This window comes from Balaenoptera borealis, assembly GCF_965194805.1.
Source record: "Balaenoptera borealis genome assembly, chromosome: 2".
In the NCBI taxonomy this organism is placed as follows: domain Eukaryota; kingdom Metazoa; phylum Chordata; class Mammalia; order Artiodactyla; family Balaenopteridae; genus Balaenoptera; species Balaenoptera borealis.
Window position 1 is genome coordinate 97,162,772 of NC_138867.1, and position 20,361 is coordinate 97,183,132.

At 41.8% G+C, this 20,361-nt stretch overlaps 1 protein-coding gene and 1 long non-coding RNA gene across 5 annotated transcripts in view; both read right to left on the minus strand.

Moving 5' to 3' along the window:
• Positions 1–20,361, minus strand: part of LOC309622584 — a 1,043,817-nt gene that overhangs the window by 313,308 nt on the left and 710,148 nt on the right. The window lies entirely within an intron of this gene.
• The window catches only part of SEMA6A (semaphorin 6A), a 128,500-nt gene that overhangs the window by 43,809 nt on the left and 64,330 nt on the right, over positions 1–20,361 (minus strand). For 3 of the 4 annotated variants that reach the window (XM_082375641.1, XM_082375639.1, XM_082375640.1), the window contains exons 1-8: positions 18,282–18,406; positions 15,977–16,094; positions 11,690–11,750; positions 10,645–10,707; positions 9,817–9,918; positions 4,103–4,193; positions 977–1,096; positions 200–288 (exon numbers count right to left, since the gene is read on the minus strand). In XM_082375641.1, coding sequence (XP_082231767.1) covers positions 200–288; positions 977–1,096; positions 4,103–4,193; positions 9,817–9,918; positions 10,645–10,707; positions 11,690–11,750; positions 15,977–16,094; positions 18,282–18,381 — 744 coding nt within the window. In that variant the 5' untranslated portion in view covers positions 18,382–18,406. Of the gene's footprint in view, positions 1–199; positions 289–976; positions 1,097–4,102; positions 4,194–9,816; positions 9,919–10,644; positions 10,708–11,689; positions 11,751–15,976; positions 16,095–18,281; positions 18,420–20,361 lie in introns of those variants that run through there. The other variant, XM_082375638.1, reaches the window with a different exon arrangement.

A 20,361-nucleotide genomic window follows, 5' to 3' on the forward strand; every position in this document is an offset into this window, starting at 1 on the left:
AAACATTTAAGAGGTTTCCCTGTAATCTGTTACTACTCAGAAAAAGCATACAGGGGTTTGAGGAAGCAAAATGTTTCACTTCCACCAGTCTTTGGCTGGATCTTCTCAAAACGATGACCTTGTCATTAGATTTATGGTTCTTATTTCAAAGTCATTGATAACCACACTGGCCCAAAATTGAGACATCCTCCCCTCTTACCTTTCCCATGGTGTTGTACTCCACCGCTATTTCCCTAAAGAAGAAGTAGATGTAGTCTCCATAATCTACCGCTTGGACAAAATACGGTTCTGTGGACAAATGGGCACTTTAATTGGGGACATGTCACACAGAGTTAAAAGAACTGCAATCAGCTGCAACCAAAGACATGTTATTAATTAAAAGTGTAGGGCCATTAGACATTTGGTTAACACTAACCATTTCTAGTGACTTCACACATGCAAGTGCTGGTGATTTCAGAAAGCATTTAAGCCTACAGATTTTATCTTTCAGAAGCGGTTGCAATGAACAATGAAGAATAAATGAGTTTTGCATATCTATGTAATTTTATTTTCCACAATACAACGCTCAAATTACAGAATGGATTTTGTACACATCTCTTTGTCACCCTTGACTCATACAGGGTTGTGAACAGCTTTTTTCCTGTTCCCCACCACCTCCAATCCCGTTCCCTTCCATGAATGAAGTGTTTAGTTGTTTTCACGTGGGACTCTGAAATGAGAGCTTGAAGCAGGAAAGATAAATGTCACGTGTTCTATTATAGTGGCATTGGTAGTTTTGATAACACTCCAGAAACTCATGGGAAGTGAAAAGGGGAGGTAAATAAATCAACTGGGGGCAAAAGGTGCAATTTCCACCTTCCTGTCTGTGAGAAGCCATTACTAAAATGCAACTACAGTCTGGTCCATCCAGGCTCTGAATCTCCCTCAGGATATGTATCTCCCCCACCTCCCCTCCTTTCTTCTTTTAATTGTTCACCTTTCAACCATTTTGAATCATGCTTGACGGTCCGTAGGGTTGGGCTGTCTCCAAGACTCCGGTAAATGACTGCATCAATGGCAAGGAAGTCAGTCACTGTAGCAGAGTACAGTTTTCCGTCTTCGAAGAGAAAGAGAAGAGGTGGTCGGAGTTGCAGCAAGACAGTGGGCATGGGGCAATAATAGAGGCCTCCCCCGCCCGGCTTTCCTGTATCAGGCAAATAAGATAGGGCACCTGGGAAAAGCCCAAGAGTCTCTGGGAGAACACTTGGCCCACATTCCTAACCATTTTAAATTGGGATCATGAGAGATGAAACATTTTTCATTTCTTAAATTGCACGGCAATTTCTAAGCAGCAGCAGCTCAGGGAACAGGGTAAATGAAAAATGTTGTTTGCTTCGCTCAATTAGATGTACCTTGACTGAAATCTCAAGGCCAAGGCCTCTTGGACACTGCAACTGCCACCACACCATGGTAAACTGGATTAGGTAGGAGCCCAGGGAAAGATAGAGACTGATTGTATCACCAGAAAATTTAAGTGCAAGCAGAAGTAACAGTGTCCTCGGCCTGAGCTGGTGAGGGAAGTTGAAGAAAGGGGATTCATAAGCAAAAAAGAGCTGACTAAAATTGCTACGTGTATCCTGCGAGTCTCTGCTCCTCTTTACCTCAGTTGTGAGAGCCACTAAGCCCTGCCAATCTAGCTTTCCATTTAAGAAGTATTTGCTTCAGTATTTCCAAAGTCACAAACTGAGAACATTCTGATATATAAGAAGCCAAAGTAAAGGGGTCGGGGGGAAGGGACGGTGCTGAGTTCAAATTGGTCTTTCTTTAAGAATTCATGCTCTTTGGGACTTATGCTTGAGGATACATTCAAGGCAGAAGAGAGCGAAGATGACTGAAGGTGAATCCTTGAAATTTGGGGTTCTTTTCCCGATTAGCAAGCATTGTTTACACAAATAATCAAATGGGCTGTTCTGGAATAGCAAAATCTATGTAGATGAAATGGAAACACTAATTATATTTAATATAAAAAATTACTTCCTTGGCTCATTTTTAATGGATGACATAGCTTCATTAATTGTGGCTTCGAAAGCATCTTCAAAAGTGGTTTATATACAATGCAGTATTCTTTTAAGCTCTTCCACTTGTGGAATAAGCATATGGTTTTTTTTTTTTTTTTAAAATCTTATCCAAACATACCTAAGCAAAGTTCTTGATGTCTACTTTTGGTCTTAACTGACATTTGCTTAGTTTCAGGATAGAGCTGTCTTCACATCTACATTATTGGCATTCGTATATCACAGTAAGTGTTGACTGTTCGGGTTAGATTTTAACTGCAGACAGCACACCTTTCTATCGATAAACATATGTCTACAAAAATCACAACTTTTCCTATAGAATCATAGCCCCAGGACATACAGATACACCTGAAGAGTGGAGGGCAGTGGGAGCACTGTCTGTGCGTGTGTGGTTATTGCTGTTGAACACTCCCCTGTCTCTTTGTTTTACATTCCACACTGGGTATCTCACCAGAACTTTTACTTGTAAAATCAAGTACTATTTTGGCACTCTTCGTAATATGGCAACTGTTGAGGTGCAACAAATACCTTCTGTTTATAAGGGCTGAGCTTTTATGAGATTTCAGACATTTCAGTGAACACTGATTCAAATATACCTGTTGGAGGGGGCAGAGGCACAGTCACAGGTTGGTCTCACATGGCTTGCTTCTGGAAGCTTGGTGGCCTTAGTAAACACTCTGCCCATTCTCCTCTTTCTACCTCAGGCTACTTCTTCTTAGTTCATGGTTAAACTTGTGTTCTCCACTGTAGCCCACATCCTCCATGGTACTGACTAATGCGGGTGCCAAGTGTCAGAGAAGTGTTGCTGCAGAAGTTATGCACTTGAGAATATACTCAAACACTCTTACCACTGGCCTTGCCTCTGGCCGTGCTTACAAACAGGTTTACGAGACTTTGTGTTTCTCAGAGTGCTGCTTCCCGACAATACTGTGCTCTACCCTTGGAAGAGAACCTGAGAAACCTTTCCTTCTGAACCTGTCACAAACCACTTCTTCAATCTTTGACTGCCGATTCAGGCCCACAAATGGATGACATTGAGGATGAAGTTCAAGGAGCTAATCTTTTTTCATAATCAAAGCCCTAAAGTCTCTTATCTGGCTAGGATGTGCCAGTTTTTAGCTGCTGTGATGGAAATTATAGCTAACTGCTTTATTACATGCCATAACAATCACTATTATACCAACACTTCTCCCTGTACCCACCTCCACGTGCACAGCTGGCAGTGAATTCCTAAATAAATTTCTAATTAAAACACACACACATGCGTACACAAAAGTCCCAATCTGAAAGTCATGGCTTACTTGCTGCTGTTTTATATCCTTTGCAATGGAAGGAAGGAGTAGGGATGGGGAGTATGGGTCAACCTCAGCTAATCAGCATTATCCCCTTGGCCACTACAATTTTTCTATCAGAGAAAGGCATGTAACCTAATCAGGTCAATGATATTTGAGAAGATGTTTGCTGGTAACTTATGAGTGTGTGGTCTCACTGCTCTGATAGAGCTTCCAAAAGCTTCCTTTTGTCTCTTTCCTTCTCCCTTCTGTATGTAGACAAGAGGACATGTAGCCCTAGTTGAGCCCTGGCAGCCATCCTGTGACTCTGAGAGCAGCCAGTCTCTCTCAGAGAAAGAAAGGAAGCAGAGCAGAGAAATGAAAAGGACCTGTGTCCTGGATGAGATGACTGAGTTGTTGAATCAAACCAACCCCGAAGTCTACCTTACCTTAAATACTCAATCCACATTGGTGGTTCAAGGTGGGATTTTCTATTATTTCAGCCCAAACATGCCCTAACCAGTATGTCGCATGTTCAGTACAAAGTTGTTATTCTTTCTGAAGGCACAAAAGCATGGGTAAGCGTGGCAAAGACTTCTCTTAAGAAGCAAAAGTACAATTTCCATATGAATTTCAAATGGAAAAGGCATTGTTAATTACGCTGTTCACTAGAGAATCAAAGTACAACTGTGACTCTGCAAATCCTCCAGAGTAGATGTGCAGCTACAGGCTGAGCACACAAAAGCAAATGCAACGAGAAGAAATCAGGTCATTTACCTGCAAACAGTGCAATGTTGGCATGTTTGGCATCGTAAGGGCATCTGGCCATTCCACTAAATTCATCCCCAAAAGGTTCCAAAGTATCCATCTAAATGAAATAATAGGACTTAATTAAGAACAACAGCAACCAACAGTAGTAATAGCAACTAATATTTGCAAAGCTCTTAATTTGCTAAGTAATTCATATGCATGGTGCAAATAATCCTCGAATACCCTCTGAGGTTAAGTCTTTCGGTTTCAGATGACGAAGCTGAGGTTTAGAGAGATTAAGTCACTTGACTAAGATTCTACAGCTAGGAGAGTCAGAAATTCAGTCATGTCTGCTTGACTCTGAACCACTACAATAAAGAGATTCCTTTATTCCAATAAAGAGTATCCTTCTGGAATGCTCAAGAAGTAGCATCTTTCTCCTTGGAAAAGGAATTTCTGAGGCAGACACCAGGAAAACTTAATTCCCCTCCTTCCTCTACTCCCCATGAATTATCTGTTGAGTCATGAACTCTATAGAGAATGACTTCAGTTTTGGTTTTGTTGTGCCCGAGGAGTCCTGCCTTTGTGGGTTAAATCCTAGAATTCGACGCTGGAATTCTTTCTCGGGTTACCTGATAAGAATAGTATGGCATCAGCAAAGGTACAAAAACATGGATGCAAGCAGAGCTCAGGTAGCCTTTGTACCTACTTCAGAAACATGTCCCATCCTCAGACTGTGCAGGTGAGAAAGGCCCAGAAGCTGAGAGGCTCCCAGCAGCCACAGGCTGCTGCTTGACGTCCATCTCCTAATGCCCAACCCTGGCCTTGTTCCTGTGAGCTAGAGGTTATTACTGGCCTGCCTGTGAGCCCTTTTTAAAAAAACTTTATTTATTTATTTTTGCTGTGTTGGGTCTTTGTTGCTGTGTGCGGTCTTTCTCTAGTTGTGCCGAGCAGGGGCTACTCTTTGTTGTGGTGAGTAGGCTTCTTATGTTGCAGAGCATGGGCTCTAGACACACGGGCTTCAGTAGTTGTGGCACGTGGGCTCAGTAGTTGTGGCTTGTGGGCTCTAGAGCGCAGGCTCAGTAGTTGTGGCGCACGGGCTTAGTTGCTCCGTGGCATGTGGGATCTTCCCGGACCAGGGCTCGAACCCGTGTCCCCTGCGTTGGCAGGTGGATTCTTAACCACTGCGCCACCAGGGAAGCCCCTGTGAGCCCTATTTTAAAACAGGGAGATTGCATATAAAAACCTGGATTTCTTGCTTTTGAACAAGTTGGATAGTCAGTTTAGGCTGTTCTTACCCAAGTGGCAGCAGGCTATACTTGAGTAGTGGCAGCCCCTGCCATTTTCTTCAAACAGGCATGTGGTCTTTAGCACCAGGGCCCCTTCACCCACAGATTATCCTGACAACCTGCTTGCTTCACTCCTGTGAGTTACCTGTCTGGCTCCATAGGCATTTGCAGGTGACGCAGGGCCTTACTAGCTGTTCACCAAATTTCATTTCCCTTTCCTACATATCACACTAAACTACATTTCCCATCCTCCCTTGCAGGTCAGGTATGATCACATGACTGAGCTCTGGCCAATGGGGTGTGTGTAAGGCTCTGCACCACCTCTAGGTCTGGCCTCTAAAAACCTTCCAGGGTCCTCCCCTCTTGCTCTCTTTCCACATTCTTCCCTTAGATACAGAGGATCCAGTGGAGAATTCCAAGATCCTGAGAGATGGCAGACACAAGAGCAGAATGGAGCTGGCTTTCTGAATAACCTCCTCATAGAACAGAACCTCTCTCACTGACCCATACTTGACGGTGGTGTGAGCAGGAAATGAACCTCTGATGATCAGCCACTAACACTGGTCAGTGGTGGGCCCACCTAGACCAATAATTAAGGGGGTTCCTACCACACAGGCTTCTTCCTTACACCATGGATCGCCCTAGAATTTAAATCTCAGCACCACAGAGTCCCTAGAGAGATCTCCTCCACATTATTAATGTTTAGACCCTCTCTGTAGTTCAGTCTTCTTTATGGTTTTAGGGTATTTTGTTTATCATCTGGCAGTTGCCTGGTTTGACTACATATATGAAAACAGAAAGAACATAAACCTAAGACAGCACTGGTGCTGAGGAAGGATCTGTGAAAAGGCCTTTAGCACTAAATCAGGGTGCCTTAAATCAAGGTGCTTGGAGTTGCTGCCCAGGAGGAAGGAGCGAGGTTCTTACTGAGCAGCCGCTAGTGTCGTCCAACACTAGCCCTTTGCCCTCAACCCACAGAAACCTTTTCAGGGATATGACAGGCCCTTTCTATGTACAAGCACTTTGAAATCTCCCCCATCGAAGCCATCCTATTTGTTTAAACTGTAGCCGAGAATCACATAAAGCAGTGTGTTAAAAATGTAATTTTAGGGAAAAGATGTTCAAGTTAGACATCCTTTAAAGCAAATGTACGCTTCTCCCAGCACATTTTTATGAAAGTCTTTTCCTAATATTTTGTCCCAAGAAGAGCTTCCTGCTGAACTGTGACAGACTTTGCGGTCTGTGGCAAGTATTCAAAGTGATGCTTGGTACCCAGTGATCCAACGGAAATGCTGTTATCCCAAGCAGTGCATGCTGTAATCCTGGCAATGGGGAAACAATAACATACAGTGGGGATATATTTTTTAAAATGTACCTACTTCTAAAAAAGCGGCTATAGCTATAGCTAGTCAAGGGCTAGTCAAGAATTAATGTATTGGTTTGGGAACTTGGAAAAGTCCAGAGACAAAAACAATGCCATGGTGAAATCCTCCTTCCATGAAGTAAGAACTAATCCTTGTAGCAGTCATCAGATCTTAGACTTAACAGCAGCTCCTAGTAAATTAAATCACCATAGGGTACAGATAATTATACTAAGAACCAGCCTGACTTGTGCGGAAGTTCAAGAGGTTTAGAGAACAGGAGGGAAAAGGTATGGAGTGTAGTTGTAGATTTATAGTGGGCAGCCTTCAGAATTCTTCCCCAGATAATCTTATTTGGGGCTCTAATCTCTCTAATATATTCAGCTTACTTCTGTTACAAAAATTGTGTTAAGTCAGGGCACGGTGCAGAAGCAGAGACCAAAATTTTGTCACTCTCCTGCTTCAAATAGTTTAACTTGACGCTTCTGCGCTCTGAGAGTTGGGTTAGTGGAAGACTGGTCATTGTTTTTGCTTTGACCCTTTGGTCCTGATCTGGAGATAACAAGCACTTAAGAGAGAGGCTGTCCATTCTCCCTGCAGCCAAATACATTATGTCCCACATCCTCAGCAAAGTCCCTCTGTGCCCCGAGAGTCTAAAAACACTTGTCTGAGCAATGCCAAGGGTTCTCACTACCATTCGCCATGCTAGATGTATCCTGTCTGTGGTTTCTGAGAGGCCCAGGCTCCTGGAACATGTTTCAGCAGGTGTGGCTAGAACAAGGGAGTGGTGAAGGCATCCCTTAGAGGTGAAGCATCCTGGGGAATGGAACACGTGCAGGAAGAATGAGCTGGACCACTTGCAGGCCGGGTATCACAGTGCCAAGAAAACCTGTAATTTGTCATAAAAGATAGCTTTCCAGCTAGGGAATTTGTTAGGATTTGTTAGAAGCATTCATCTTAATGAGTCCTATACAATGACACACGGGGATGGAACATTAAGTGGTAGAATTAAAGTCCGAGCTCCAGTATACCGTTACTGGCTGGATGTTTGACTGGCCTGCTGCCTCTATTACAGCCTGAATCGGCTCCTGTCATTATTTAAACTTTGGATATGACAGTATTTTTTGCATTAATTTAGATTTAAAAAAATACTGCATTGAAAATATCATTTATCTTGATTACTGAATTTTTTTTTTTTTTTTTTTTACTGAATTTTTTTGATGCCCCCCCCCCCCTTACATGTTGCTCCTGAGCCAGATGCCTCACTTGCCTCACCCTAATCCTGACCCTGCTGGTGCCCGTTTCCAAACATAAGATGGAAGATGAGCATGAGGGTAAAATAGACCCTCCCTCCGATGTCTATGCTAAGGCAGTCTTTTAAAACTGTCACATCCAGGCTGGTGAGCCCTCTGGTCCTGATATCAGCCCAACATTTCTTTGCTCATTCTTCACACCCCTAAGGTTTCACTTTATGCTGCTGAAACCCAAATCTAGATACGCTCCCCATGTCTCTCCCTCAATCAAGGCTGACCCGTCCATCTTCTTGTTGGAGATCTTTATTCATGTCCCGTAGGCATTGCCATCCATGGTGCCAGGCATACTCCTAATGTGCAAAATGGAACCCCCATGTTCTCACCACCACCCCCTGAACCCCACTGCTCTTCCTTTACTCCCTGTCCAAACTGGTGGCCGCCCCATCCGTCCACCCACCCAGGAGATAGCCCTGCAGTCGTTCTTAACTCCTGTCTCTCCTTATCCTGTGCTTCTTGTTAATTAGTAAAGCCTCCTGGTTTTTGTCACTTAAGTATTTCCTGAATCTCATCTCCTCCCTTAATCCCTGAGGCCACCTCCCTCTCTAGGCTCTTTTTTGTTGTCACTTGTCACCTCACAGTCCAGCACTTCAGAACCAAATGCAGTTTCTCAAGCTCAGTAGACTGTTTCTTACTCCATGCCTTTGTTCATACTGTTCCTCTACCTGGAATGCCCTTCTCCCTTCATTTGGTAACTTCTCCTTCTTCTCTAAGACTGAGGTTAGGCATTATCTCATTCACTATTTACCCCACAAAATCAATCGAACACCTGTTCGGAGACACTGTGTCAGGTTCTGGGCAATCACAGACGCTTGGGTTTCTCCTGGGCTGGGGTGTCGTGTTCCATACGTGGGGACAGCAGGAGGGAACACTTGAAGATGGGAGTCGTCTACCTCCTTTTGGAAGCTTTCCCTGACTCCACATCTCAGGCTGATATAAGCACTTTTCTGTGATGCTTCCATCATGCTCTGCATTATGTCACCATGGCAGCAAACCCATGGGACTGCAGTTTTCTTCTCCCTGTCTGGCTTCCCTAAGGATAGAGGCCTCCTATCTGTCTTTACAACGTCAATGCCTGGTCGCGGGAGAAACTCAGTCCGGGTTTGCTGAATGATAGACTGTTGCAGAAAGAAGGGACAAGGAAAGCCAGAGAGGTAGAGCCAAGACCTCAGATCATTGCCATCTCTGCTCCTTCAGCAACACCACCATCAGCTGCATCAGAACTAACTAGATTTATTAATGCTGCCAGGGTTAATTTTTTTCCCTTGCATAAAGGCCAAGATAAGTAAGGCCATAGTCAAGTAAGCCGAGTGCTGAATGGGATTAAATTCCTGTGTTCTTGAAAATCTTACCTACAGGAAAGTCTGCAGTTTCCAATGGCATGCTTTTGAGATCCCTTTAAAAATAGGAATCGTTCACAGTATAAGTGTGTTTTTGTGCTCCGAGAGGAGATGGTAGGGTGGGAGCGAAAAAGAGAAAGGGAGAGAGAGGAAATCCACTATGTGGTACATATGTTGGCGTTCTGAACAATAGAGAATAGGGTTTTACAGAAACGAACTTCGCTGGGTCGGCTCTTTAAAGCCGCGTCCATCAATCCTGAACAAACAGGAAGCTGAGAAGCCCGCTCAGGATCACTCATGTGGAGCAATACGTTAAGTCGAACAAGGGAGAGGAACCCAGGCGGTGTTGAATTAACCCTCTTAGGTTACCGCAGGCACAATCACAGTAAATGATGAAATACCTCCGGGCTGTGTGGTTCCAAGAGACAAGATAGCATTTACCTTATAGTTTCTGCAGGAAGGGTTGAAGGCATTAGTTCCGCAGACAAACAAAGTATCATCGTTTTTCTTTAGAAGAACTTTAATAAAGTTGTGACACTCATCCTGAAAAATAATTCAAACTTTTTGGTATCCAGTCCGTTCAGTATAGAGAGACCCCTTCACCGTGTACCATGATCTGCCAACAGCAAGGTTAAAATGCTGGTGGCTGGAGAGTTCCCCTGTGAAAAGTTCGAGCCCCTCCTGATGTTTACCACAAGATGATGATGAGAATAGCAATTGCTTTTTCAACAGTAAAGAAGAACACGGCATAGAGTGGAAGTATGTGTTTATGCCGCAAAAGGAAGGCAGGCCTGGAAGTACCAGCCTCCCATCACATTAATTCTAATGCCGGAGGCTCCAGGGTCCCTTGATATATAAGGTTCCTGGCTGAAGTGTGTTTTTATGTTGTTCTGTGACCAAAGGCACAGACTTCTGTATGTCTGCGGCAGCCTTTCTGAGCTCTTCTGCAGACTCCCTGAGGGCTCTGGACCTTGAGGTGTGGGCTCCCGGAGAGGGCGCTCACAAGAGTCGGGGCAGCCAGCTTGGTGTCCATAATCCCTGGTGCCCCTAAATAGTTCATGACGCAGCCCTAGCAGCTGTCGTAATGTTTTACCACATTAAAAGCAAACTATTTTTGCAAATTAAAGCCTTCAATAAGTTGATGGAAGAAACAATTACTGGGGGAAAAGGGACTAGTGTGACCCATTCCACATCACGGTCTACGGCTAGAAGTAACAGTCAAGGACTTAACCCAAAGTGGCAGCTGCAGGAGAAATGAAAATTGCCTACCTTATGTTTTCCCTTCATTCTGCATGTGTCTACATCAGTCTGTCTAGATTTCCATGTCAGTTTCTGCAGCGATCAAGAAAGAAATCAATTAGAACCCAGAGGTTGTTGCATTTGATTTTAGAAGTAAGAGTTCCCTGGGGGAGACTAGAGGCTGAACATATATTTATTGAAAGCTTTCTGCACCCTTTCTCCATGATTAATTCACCATAACAACAAAAGATTAGAGGTGGAAATGTTCATTTAATTTTGAACCCCTATCTATTCATTAAACTACAAAATGATCTTCTTCTCTTTGACTTAAAGATGAAGGAAAAAGGAAAGAAGAAAAAACAACAGCGTGGACATTTCACATAAAATATCCACATTAACTTGCTAAATTATGCTCATTTTGATAAAATACATGTCCTTGCCCTTCTTTTTCACTTGATAAATCAGTTTCCGTGAAGCAGGCCTTTTTCTTAAAATATGGAAGTAATTTCCTTAAACATAAAGGAGACATTCACTTTAGGTGGACAAAGATTTAATTCAGGTTATACTCCTTCGCATAAATTCATGGGCTGAAGGGATCGTCTACTTCTGGGGCGGATTTTATTAACTAAAATACCTCCATGTGGAGTTATAAGGGAAGCTTAAGGTTATATTTTATGTGTGTCTGAAATGGATAATTATCAAATTCTTTAACAACAACAGTCAACTCTATATTGCAAGATATGGAAACATAACAGTGAAACATTTGTAGGACGAAAGTTTACATATGAAAACTGATATTTACCAGGACAAACATCCAATATTTTATTAAAAGAATTTAGCAATTACCTAAAACTCCAAAGTGTACATGCACACATAATGGATGAATAAAATATGAAGTACATAACCATTTCTGAGTATGTATGAAGCCCTAACTTACCCCCAAATTAGGACTTCACAGAATGTTCCAAATTATTATAAGCCATGTCAGCTCAATCAATGCCTTTAAAATACATATTCTCTTCAAGAACTATCCTAAGGTCCTTCATTTCAGAAAGAAGGTTTTAAAACTACTTACTTTGCTACAGTAAATTTCTTCTGTGTGTGAGGTGTCTATATCAACAGTATAAATATGGTCCCTATAAACAAAGAAATATTAATACAACGTCAAACACAAGAGTCAAGATAGTTCATTTTCTCCTGAATGAGTATACGTCTCATTCAAGGCAGATAAACCCACATCCATGTTATTAAAAACAAAACATGCATATGCAAGAAAAAGGGGAGGGTTCAGCCTCCAAGAGGTGCCTCTGTCTCACATTCAGCATCTTGTGACAAAATGTGGCATCTTGCCACAAGGGACACCTTTTATGAAAACTTTCCAGTAGTCTCTCTCATCATGGAACTATAACATCGGTATATATGTAGTTTAGTGGGAGATGTCTGAAAGTTGAATGGGCTTCCAAACTGGAACACAGATGGGTTCGTATGCCCTTTCACTTGGTATTCAACATGCTACAATTGTTCATCAAGGGAGCTAACAAAAAGCTCATCTCCATCTCCATCTCTTTTTAGACAGCATATTTTCAGCCTTAGCTTTGATAATTTGATTGAGAAGATGGAAGACGATACAAGTAAAATTGTTTCCAGAAGCCACTCTCTTTTTTCACACGATGATGGTCAATTAAGGTCTAAAATGTACTTGAGCTAAAGTTTACATTTCTTGCTTCTGTTTACCTTCCTGTTTTGCTGAGAATTTGGTTGACTTTATGATTTGCTGCCACTCTCCCCTTGGAAGGGGAGAAACAGAATCAGCAGCTCAGGTGTGGGGCTATATTTAAACATCCCCTTCTGTGTGAGCTGAGTACAAGGGCGTTTTTGTCTGGAATTCAGAAGAAAGGAAAGAAAAGAACTACACTCAACTGGGGAGATGGGGGGCTAGTGAGAGAAAGCAAAACAGCTCGTTTTCCCTTGAAATAACATTGACTTTTTCTAAAATGCAGGAAGTCCTGGGGCTGGAAAATTACCCACAGCTTTAAAGCAAGACCTCAAGGCTCCCATGCAGACTTTCAAGCCCCCTCATTACTTAAAAGAATCGGAGAAGGGAGAAGGAAAGAAAGAAAAAAGAAAGAAAGAAATCTGCTGTCAGGATTCACTTCAATTCTTTTCCCCCCAGTTCTTTGGAAATCTGTTTGCTACTGCTTTTAGGGAAAGTACAACAGAGAAAAATAGAAATAAAAACAGGCTCTCTCCTGTGAAAAGAAAAGGGGGCAAGGCAGTTGGCCTACAAAATTCCCTTGTCTGCTCCTGGACTGTGTGTGTGTGTGTGTGTGTGTGTGTGTGTGTGTGTGTGTGTGTGTGTGTGTGTGTGTGTGTGTGTGTGTGTGTGTGTGTGAGAGAGAGAGTGTGTGTGGGTGTGTGTGTGTGTGTGTGTGTGTGTGTGTGTGTGTAAGGGTGGTGAGGGGGAGAAAGGGAGCCTGTTTTGTAAATTGCTGAATTGGGAAGTTCTTCAGACTTCAGTAGGGTGCCACAATCGCCCTGCCCTTTAATTCCAAGGCAGTTTTATGGCATTCCTTTATGGCTTGTTTGACTCTGTTGGTGGTGCTGTGGGTCAGGTTCATTATTGGAATAGAATTGCCCATTACTTTGGTATTAGGTTTGAGATGACTCGAGGTTTTTCCTGGCCCTGCCTCTCCTCAGAACTTTAAATAAGAGCTGAACATATGAATTGTAAATTAACAACTGATTAATATTGGCAATTCCTCAGAAAGCTCTTAGATTGCCCCCTTTTGGCATGGCCTGTTTATGTTAATTAGCAGTTCAGAGATTAAACAACAAAAAAAGAAGAATTTACAAAATGGATAATAATAAAGCAGAACTGAAAAGCATTCTTGCCAGCAAGCTTCACTCAGTCCCTGGGTTCTGGATGGGACTTGGCTTCCGATCGCTGACACACATTGTCTAGAAGAACCGGGGAGCCTTTTAAAAATAAAATTCTGTGAATGAAATCTCCTTTTGGACAATGGCAATCTTTTTCAATCTCCAAGAGATCACATTGCCCAGCAAACAGCACGACGCTTTATGCTAAACCACAGACCAGGGTCAGGGGTTATTCCCCAGCGCCCGTGTGTGCATCCCAGGGTTCATACCCTGCTCTCACTGAGTTAAGTTATTTGAACACAAACTGACTTAATCCTAGGACTTCCTCTTCCCCCCTTCAGTGAGTACCACTGAACTGTGTTGCCACGACGAGCCTGGGGGAAGGATTTCACTTTAAATCGTGTTACTTGCTGCCTGAGAATGTGCATCTCTCCTGGCACTGCTGGGAAACGTGAAATTAGAGGGAGAGGAGGGACCCTAAATACAGCGACCACAGAAATCATTTAGGAACTTCTCCAGGGGTGTGTATTGAAGGGAAGTGGTTGCCTATAGAGTGAAAACCAACATGTCAATGCTAGGCTGTTACAAATTTGACCTTTAACCAAAGACCAGTCTGTTTTATAGTGTTAAAAAAGTGAATGTGTTTCCCTTTTTTTTTTTTTCTTCCTTCTCTTCTTTCTCCTTTTCTTGGGGTAGGGAGTTATGATGAAACGGTCTTGGTTTTAACAAGCTGTAATAATGGTTACTTTGAAGTCTGCATAGCACCTTGCTCCTAACTCAGGTGCCCACCGGAGACCTGCAGTTCACACCCATGCTAAATCATCAGGCACAAGCGCAGTCTGTTATAATGTTTCTTTTCCCCTAAAGACTCAGTTGCAAAGTGAACAATTCATAGAAGATTCTTGAGTCAACCTATTTCTCACAGATGCAACGTTTAATCATTTGTTTTGACCAGCCTTTAGCTAATTGGGTACAAATGTAATCTTCCAGACTTGCTACATTTAGGAAACTAAAAATGGTATTTAAGAAGGAGCTGATAACTCTCCCAGAGAGGTCACTGCTAAGGACTCATTGGATTGTTTTTTAATGAATACCTAAAATGGCCATGTTCTTGGGCAACAGCTATGAGAAGGTTATCACCAGGACGAATAGTACCACTTCTATGGCTCAGCAGGCCGCGGAGTACAGGGAGTAGTGACCCAGACTCTAGAGCAAGACCATTCCAGTTCAAATCCTGCCTCTGTCATTCTGACCCAGTCATTTCACCTTTCTGTACATGGTTTCCTCCTGTAAGACATGGGTATGATAATAGTTCCATCTCATAGGGTTTTTTCCAGGATTGAATGGATTAACATTTATAAAGGACTTACGACTGTATTTGCAATTTATATAGCACATACAACCAATATGTACTACATAAGTATTTGTGAAGTAAAAATTTTAGAAAGTGCTTTGGCATTGCTCCCTGTGACCAAATGTAGGGTACTCGTAGGATATTTTAATCTAGCCAGTGGATTTTTACTTTATGTTGTATAGCTTGTATTTTCAGAACATTTAAGTGCTTTGAAGGAATCCAGCACTGTTGTTACTTACCTGTTTGTTGCCTGTGCTCACAGCCAAACAGGTACTACAAACATAATCTCCGTTTCTCCTTCCCAGTGTAAAACGATTCATCAGTCTAGACCCAGGTTATACCACAGTGGAACCCCATAAGATAGTGGTCCTTTCTGCTGTTCATTTAGAAGTATTTTGAATGAGCTACACACACACCCCCAGATGGGAAATCATGTATCTTTAGAATCCCAAAGGACTTCATTAAGATAATCTAATCTAGTCTCTCATTTAACAGAGGACACTTACACAGCCAGAGAAGTTGTGGTCCAGGTAAATTAAGAGTAGAGGTGAAAGAAAAGCCTAATCCATGCGATCCGTGTCTGGGTAGTTTTCTTACCATGCCATCCAGCCTTAAGACATGGTCTGTTTAAATGACATTTCCCCAGTGGATGAGTATTTTCTTAACTAGATCCAAATCAAAAACTTCTAAAATGGATGGCTACTGCTAAAGTAATGATATATACTCTATATTATCTGCAAAAACACAAGATTAATATACACACACCTACACACACATTGAACTTAAATTGATACATGTTTACACATTCAACTTAATTTAGTAAGTATCAAGGAGAGAAGCACTTTACTCTGTGCCTGAGCGAATATTTGTATATATATATATGATGTTCAAGGTAAGCAGTGGATTATTTGAGTCTAAGCTCCAAAATATGCAATTATTTCTACCCAAATCCACATAATAAAGTTAAACAGACACAGAAAATCTTGAAAGAATGATTGCTTGACAAACTAAAGTAGACTTTAAATGAAAGAACAATCTGTTGGGGACCTTTAAAATGAAGCATAGCGGGGACACTGAGGTATTAGGACCCTTGGATGCTTTGAAGGCAAACGTGAGGAAAAGGTGGCTCACCTAGCAGCAATGTAGAGGGTTCTGTTCATGATCATGATCATCTGGATGTCCAGCCTGTGCCTCTGCGTGGTGTTCCGTCCTGGCTTGTGGCCCACAAACACCGGATACTGTTTTGTATCTGTGAAAAGAGGAGATGGGGCAAGAGAGGGAAAAGGAAATTAAGCCAAGAGTTGACAGGGCAGGGAGAGGAGGGGGGCCAGCCACAAAACAAAACCATATTTAAGTCCAACCGTGCCACCATTTTCCAGTCTGTTATTTTAGGAAATGCTGTGATAGAAGAGTCCTCTTTAAGGATAATCAAGTTACAGTTTCATTTCCTGATGCTAATAAGCCCGGGCTTAGATTTCTAAGTGTCACTCTTTCTGACTTGTCCTTCTTTCTGGGGGTTAAACTTGCCAGTGAACCCTTTACATGAAGGTGCTCTTTTCTTCCACAGTTTTCTTTTCATCTTTAGAGTGCTAAGCCCGAGGGGCAGTCTGCCAAAGATCTTGTCTCCGGACAAAACTATTTCAAAGCAGCCTTCCCATCAATCACCACAAAGGCAATGTGGTCTGGAGGCAAGAGCCCTCATCCAGGAGCCAGAAGAAAAATACAGTCTCCACAGGCGTCCAGTTGGAATAATCTACTATTGAAGGCAGCCCCGCTAGGTTGGTTGGCATTCTAGGAACTGTGGGAAGTTCTCTCTTGAGTTAAGCAATTGGCTAATCTCACAGAAATGGGGGCTTTGACAGGACAGGGTCAAACTGAGTGTAGCCAGTCGGGTGATCTGGAATTTTCCCTGACCTGGAGAGTCAGTGAGCATATTTCTCCTTTTCTGCAATTCTCTTCAGCTGAGAGCGGGCAATTTGTAATAATATCTGACCTTTGGAAATACCTACATCTCAAAAATCTCTCTGCCTTTAAACCTACAATCTCCAGAGCACTGGCAATCCTCCAGAGAAACTAAGGAGGAAAGAAAGATGAGTCACATTTAAAAGGCAGTTGTTTTGGGGGTGAGAGGGGTGTAAATAATGACTTGTAATCCATTCACAGATTTATGCTCAGACCCCTACACCTTAAACCCCTGTAGCATCTGAGCATGACTCACTCTAACTAGAGAGCCTCAGTATATTTTACTCACAATCAAGCTTAGTATGGGATTATCTTGTGCTTTTTCCTCTACTGCTCTGAAATTTCATTTACCCACTGATCAAGGAGGTTGCTAAAACAATTCATGTCTCTCTCCTATCAAAGATACGAGTGTCCAGTGAAGCATGATTTTCAGCAGTACATTTGGGCCCGGGGTCTCTTCTGTACAGGGGCACCAAAGATAGAATACCTACCTCAAATGGACATAAATAATTGCTTATTAAGGTTTGGTACTTTAAGTTAGGTGGACTCTGCCACTTCAAGAATGATGGTCTCAAACTACACAGTTTGGTCCTTAGTCATACCCTGACTTTTGTTCTCAGTTAGAGCTGTCAAGGCTTGACACCTCCCCTTCATATACAATTATTTCCTTTTACAACCTAGACCGTCCAGCAGAAAGCTGGGTAGGTCTCTTTAGTATCCTAGTATTACTGTCAAATACTTTTTTAAGGTTCCTTCAGTGTTTGGGGATTATTACTGTGAAGATAGATATTTGGGTAAAATGCTTTCATTTTTACTGTGATAAAATATTTTATCTTTTGGAGAGAAGGAAAAAAAAAATTGTCTATTTCATCCCACACACAGGTAGAACTTTCCTCTTTTTGAGGCGGCAACTGACTTTTTCATCATGTTGCTTTCTACCCTTGACAATGAAGCAGAGATCAAAAGAAAGTTATAAACAGTAAAAGTAGGTCCACTATGAATTCAGAATCTCTCTATCCAAATCTAGCAATGATAAAACTTCTAAGTCTAAAGAAAAGTTAATTTTTGTCCCTAAAGTACTCCAAAACAGTCTTCTTCTTTTCTGTTATCTTGTAACAATGCCTCTGTACTAATTACTTATGAAAATGTGGGGTACTGGCAACACCCAGATGACAGTGGTGTTCTCCCACAGCTGGTTTCCAGGCATGATCACAGCTTCCTTGTAGTAACTGAGACTTCCTCAGAGGTATTGAGGGCTGTTTCAAATCCTCACAACCACGTTTATTGTAGTTACAGAACAGTCATCCTACCAATTTTGGCTAGACTTGAATTATCTACCTCTGCCATCCACACAAGTTAAAGTGACTAACAAGTCTCCTGTTTTATGAAATGTTTAATTTGTATGTTTTGCCTGTTGACGCAGGCTCAAGTGCCCACAGAGGGAGAAAGTGAGAGTGAGATTGTGGATACTTACAGTTGCCATGCGAAATACTGATTGGCTCAGAATCTTCTGGGAAAGCAGCCCCAGTGAAGTGTAGCAGTGTGAAATATAGCAGCAAGGCTTCTGACCTCATAGTAGTTCAGCGGGGAGACTTTATTTCTCTACTTCACCCTGCCAAAGAGCAAAGAAGGGATTTTTTTTTTCTTTTTTTTTTTTTTTTTTACAAGTCAGCTTTATTCCACTCCATAAAATGAAATGGCCTTGAAGATAAATTTTAGAGAAAGGGGCTCCTGTTTCCTGTCTCTTCCACTGTGAATTCACCGATGACAGTGTTTTGCATAAGGAACCTGTGTCCATTACCCACTGCAGCCTCCTTCCCCATGCATCTGGGCCCTTTTGCAAAGCTTCTACCAAACAAGTAACTCAGAGCCTTAATTGCTTTGTCCTGAGTCGGTGTTAGGCCATTATGGGTGGCTATTTCACAGTCACGAAACGGCATTCCAAAAAATGTGGATGATTTAGAAAGTTTTTTTTTTTTAAGGTAAATACATCTTTTTTCTTCTCAGCAGGTTTATAGCAGCATGCCATCCCCAGACATGAGTTGTTTGGCCAGCTGGGATCTTTCAAAATTTTGAAGTAGTTGCCCAATATTGAAAAATCAAGTATCTGACATAATGACCTAAATGTCAGTTCCCTTCAAGCACCATGCTCCCATTCACCAACCCCTGTCCCCACTATACTGGCCCAGTTCACCGATTTCCATTACCTGCTTGACCCCTTAGTTGAGATTTTCACTCCTCATTTATGTAATTCTATAGTAACTCTGTAGTGACCTTAGACATAAATAAAATCACATAATCTACGTTTAAAAAGAAATAAATGGATCCTTTCAGACTCTGTGGAGAATGTTATAGGGAGCCTCTGAAACCACCTCCTGAAATAGTATTGTTGATTTTTAAACAATCATATCTCTGTATATTTTAGTGTCAGATACTACCTTGCAATGAAACAGTAGTGAATAAAAATGCCAATATACTGTTTTACCCATCTGCATTTTCTTAAAGATGCTCTTCATGTGTAGAAAAACTTCTCCTAAATCTTAGAAGTAAAAACATTCCCATATGGGGCTGCTGGATACAGTAGAAGGAAACTCACAAGACAGTACATATTGCATAATTCTCAGGCATATTTCAAATAAGTGTTGATCTATCAGGGAAATTAATGTAAAATGGGGCTATCTTTTTATCTTAGTAAAGCCTTTGAAGTAGACTGCCGAAGGTCTTGTTTTGAACAAAGCTATTTCACAGTAGTCCATCAATCATTTAAGATTGGTGTGTAATAAAGTCAAGCTTAGTAACTTAGATGTCTTTGAAAGTTAATCTGGCAAACAAAACTGCTAACTTATGCTTTTTAGAACACACTTAATATTAGATACCTGTGTCTCTCTTCTTCATTGCCAAAAAAAGCATTAAGTCCTGAGTGTTGCATCGCAACTGATAATTTCACAGACACAGCTGGATCTTAATCATTTCTTCAGTCGAAAAGTGCACATTAATTAATTTGCTTTATCTTGAAAATCAAAGAGGGAGAGAGGTTGAGAGAAAAGCCTAAGCAATTCCATATCTCCATCTCTGATGTGTAGATTAAAATTAAACTTTAAATAATTACTTGTTCACAAGGGCGGTCCATAACCAAGAGACACGAACATGTATTTACAGACAAGTGAAAAGCACCAGTCTATTCATTCATTCATTTGCTAGTTCTTCCTATTCTGGAGAATCTAAACCCAAAGGGAAGAAGCTCTGTGGTGCCCTGATTTTGCTTGTCGTGGCTTCTGTTCAGTATAACGTTAAAGACGAGAAATCAATAACAAGAGCAAGTAAAACATTAAAAAAAAAAAAAAAAAAAAGAGTAAAACATAAACCAGACACCGGTCAGAAAGTATATGGGGAAGAGGAAGTGGCAACATTTACCAAGGGCTGAAGAGCAGTATTATAGTATTATACAGAAGCCTATTACCTCGGAGTGTTTGCAGCGCACCGTGGAAGAATAATGGAGACTCAAAAGGCTGATTCTCATTCCTTTAGAAATCTTTGGGAATATAGGTATACTT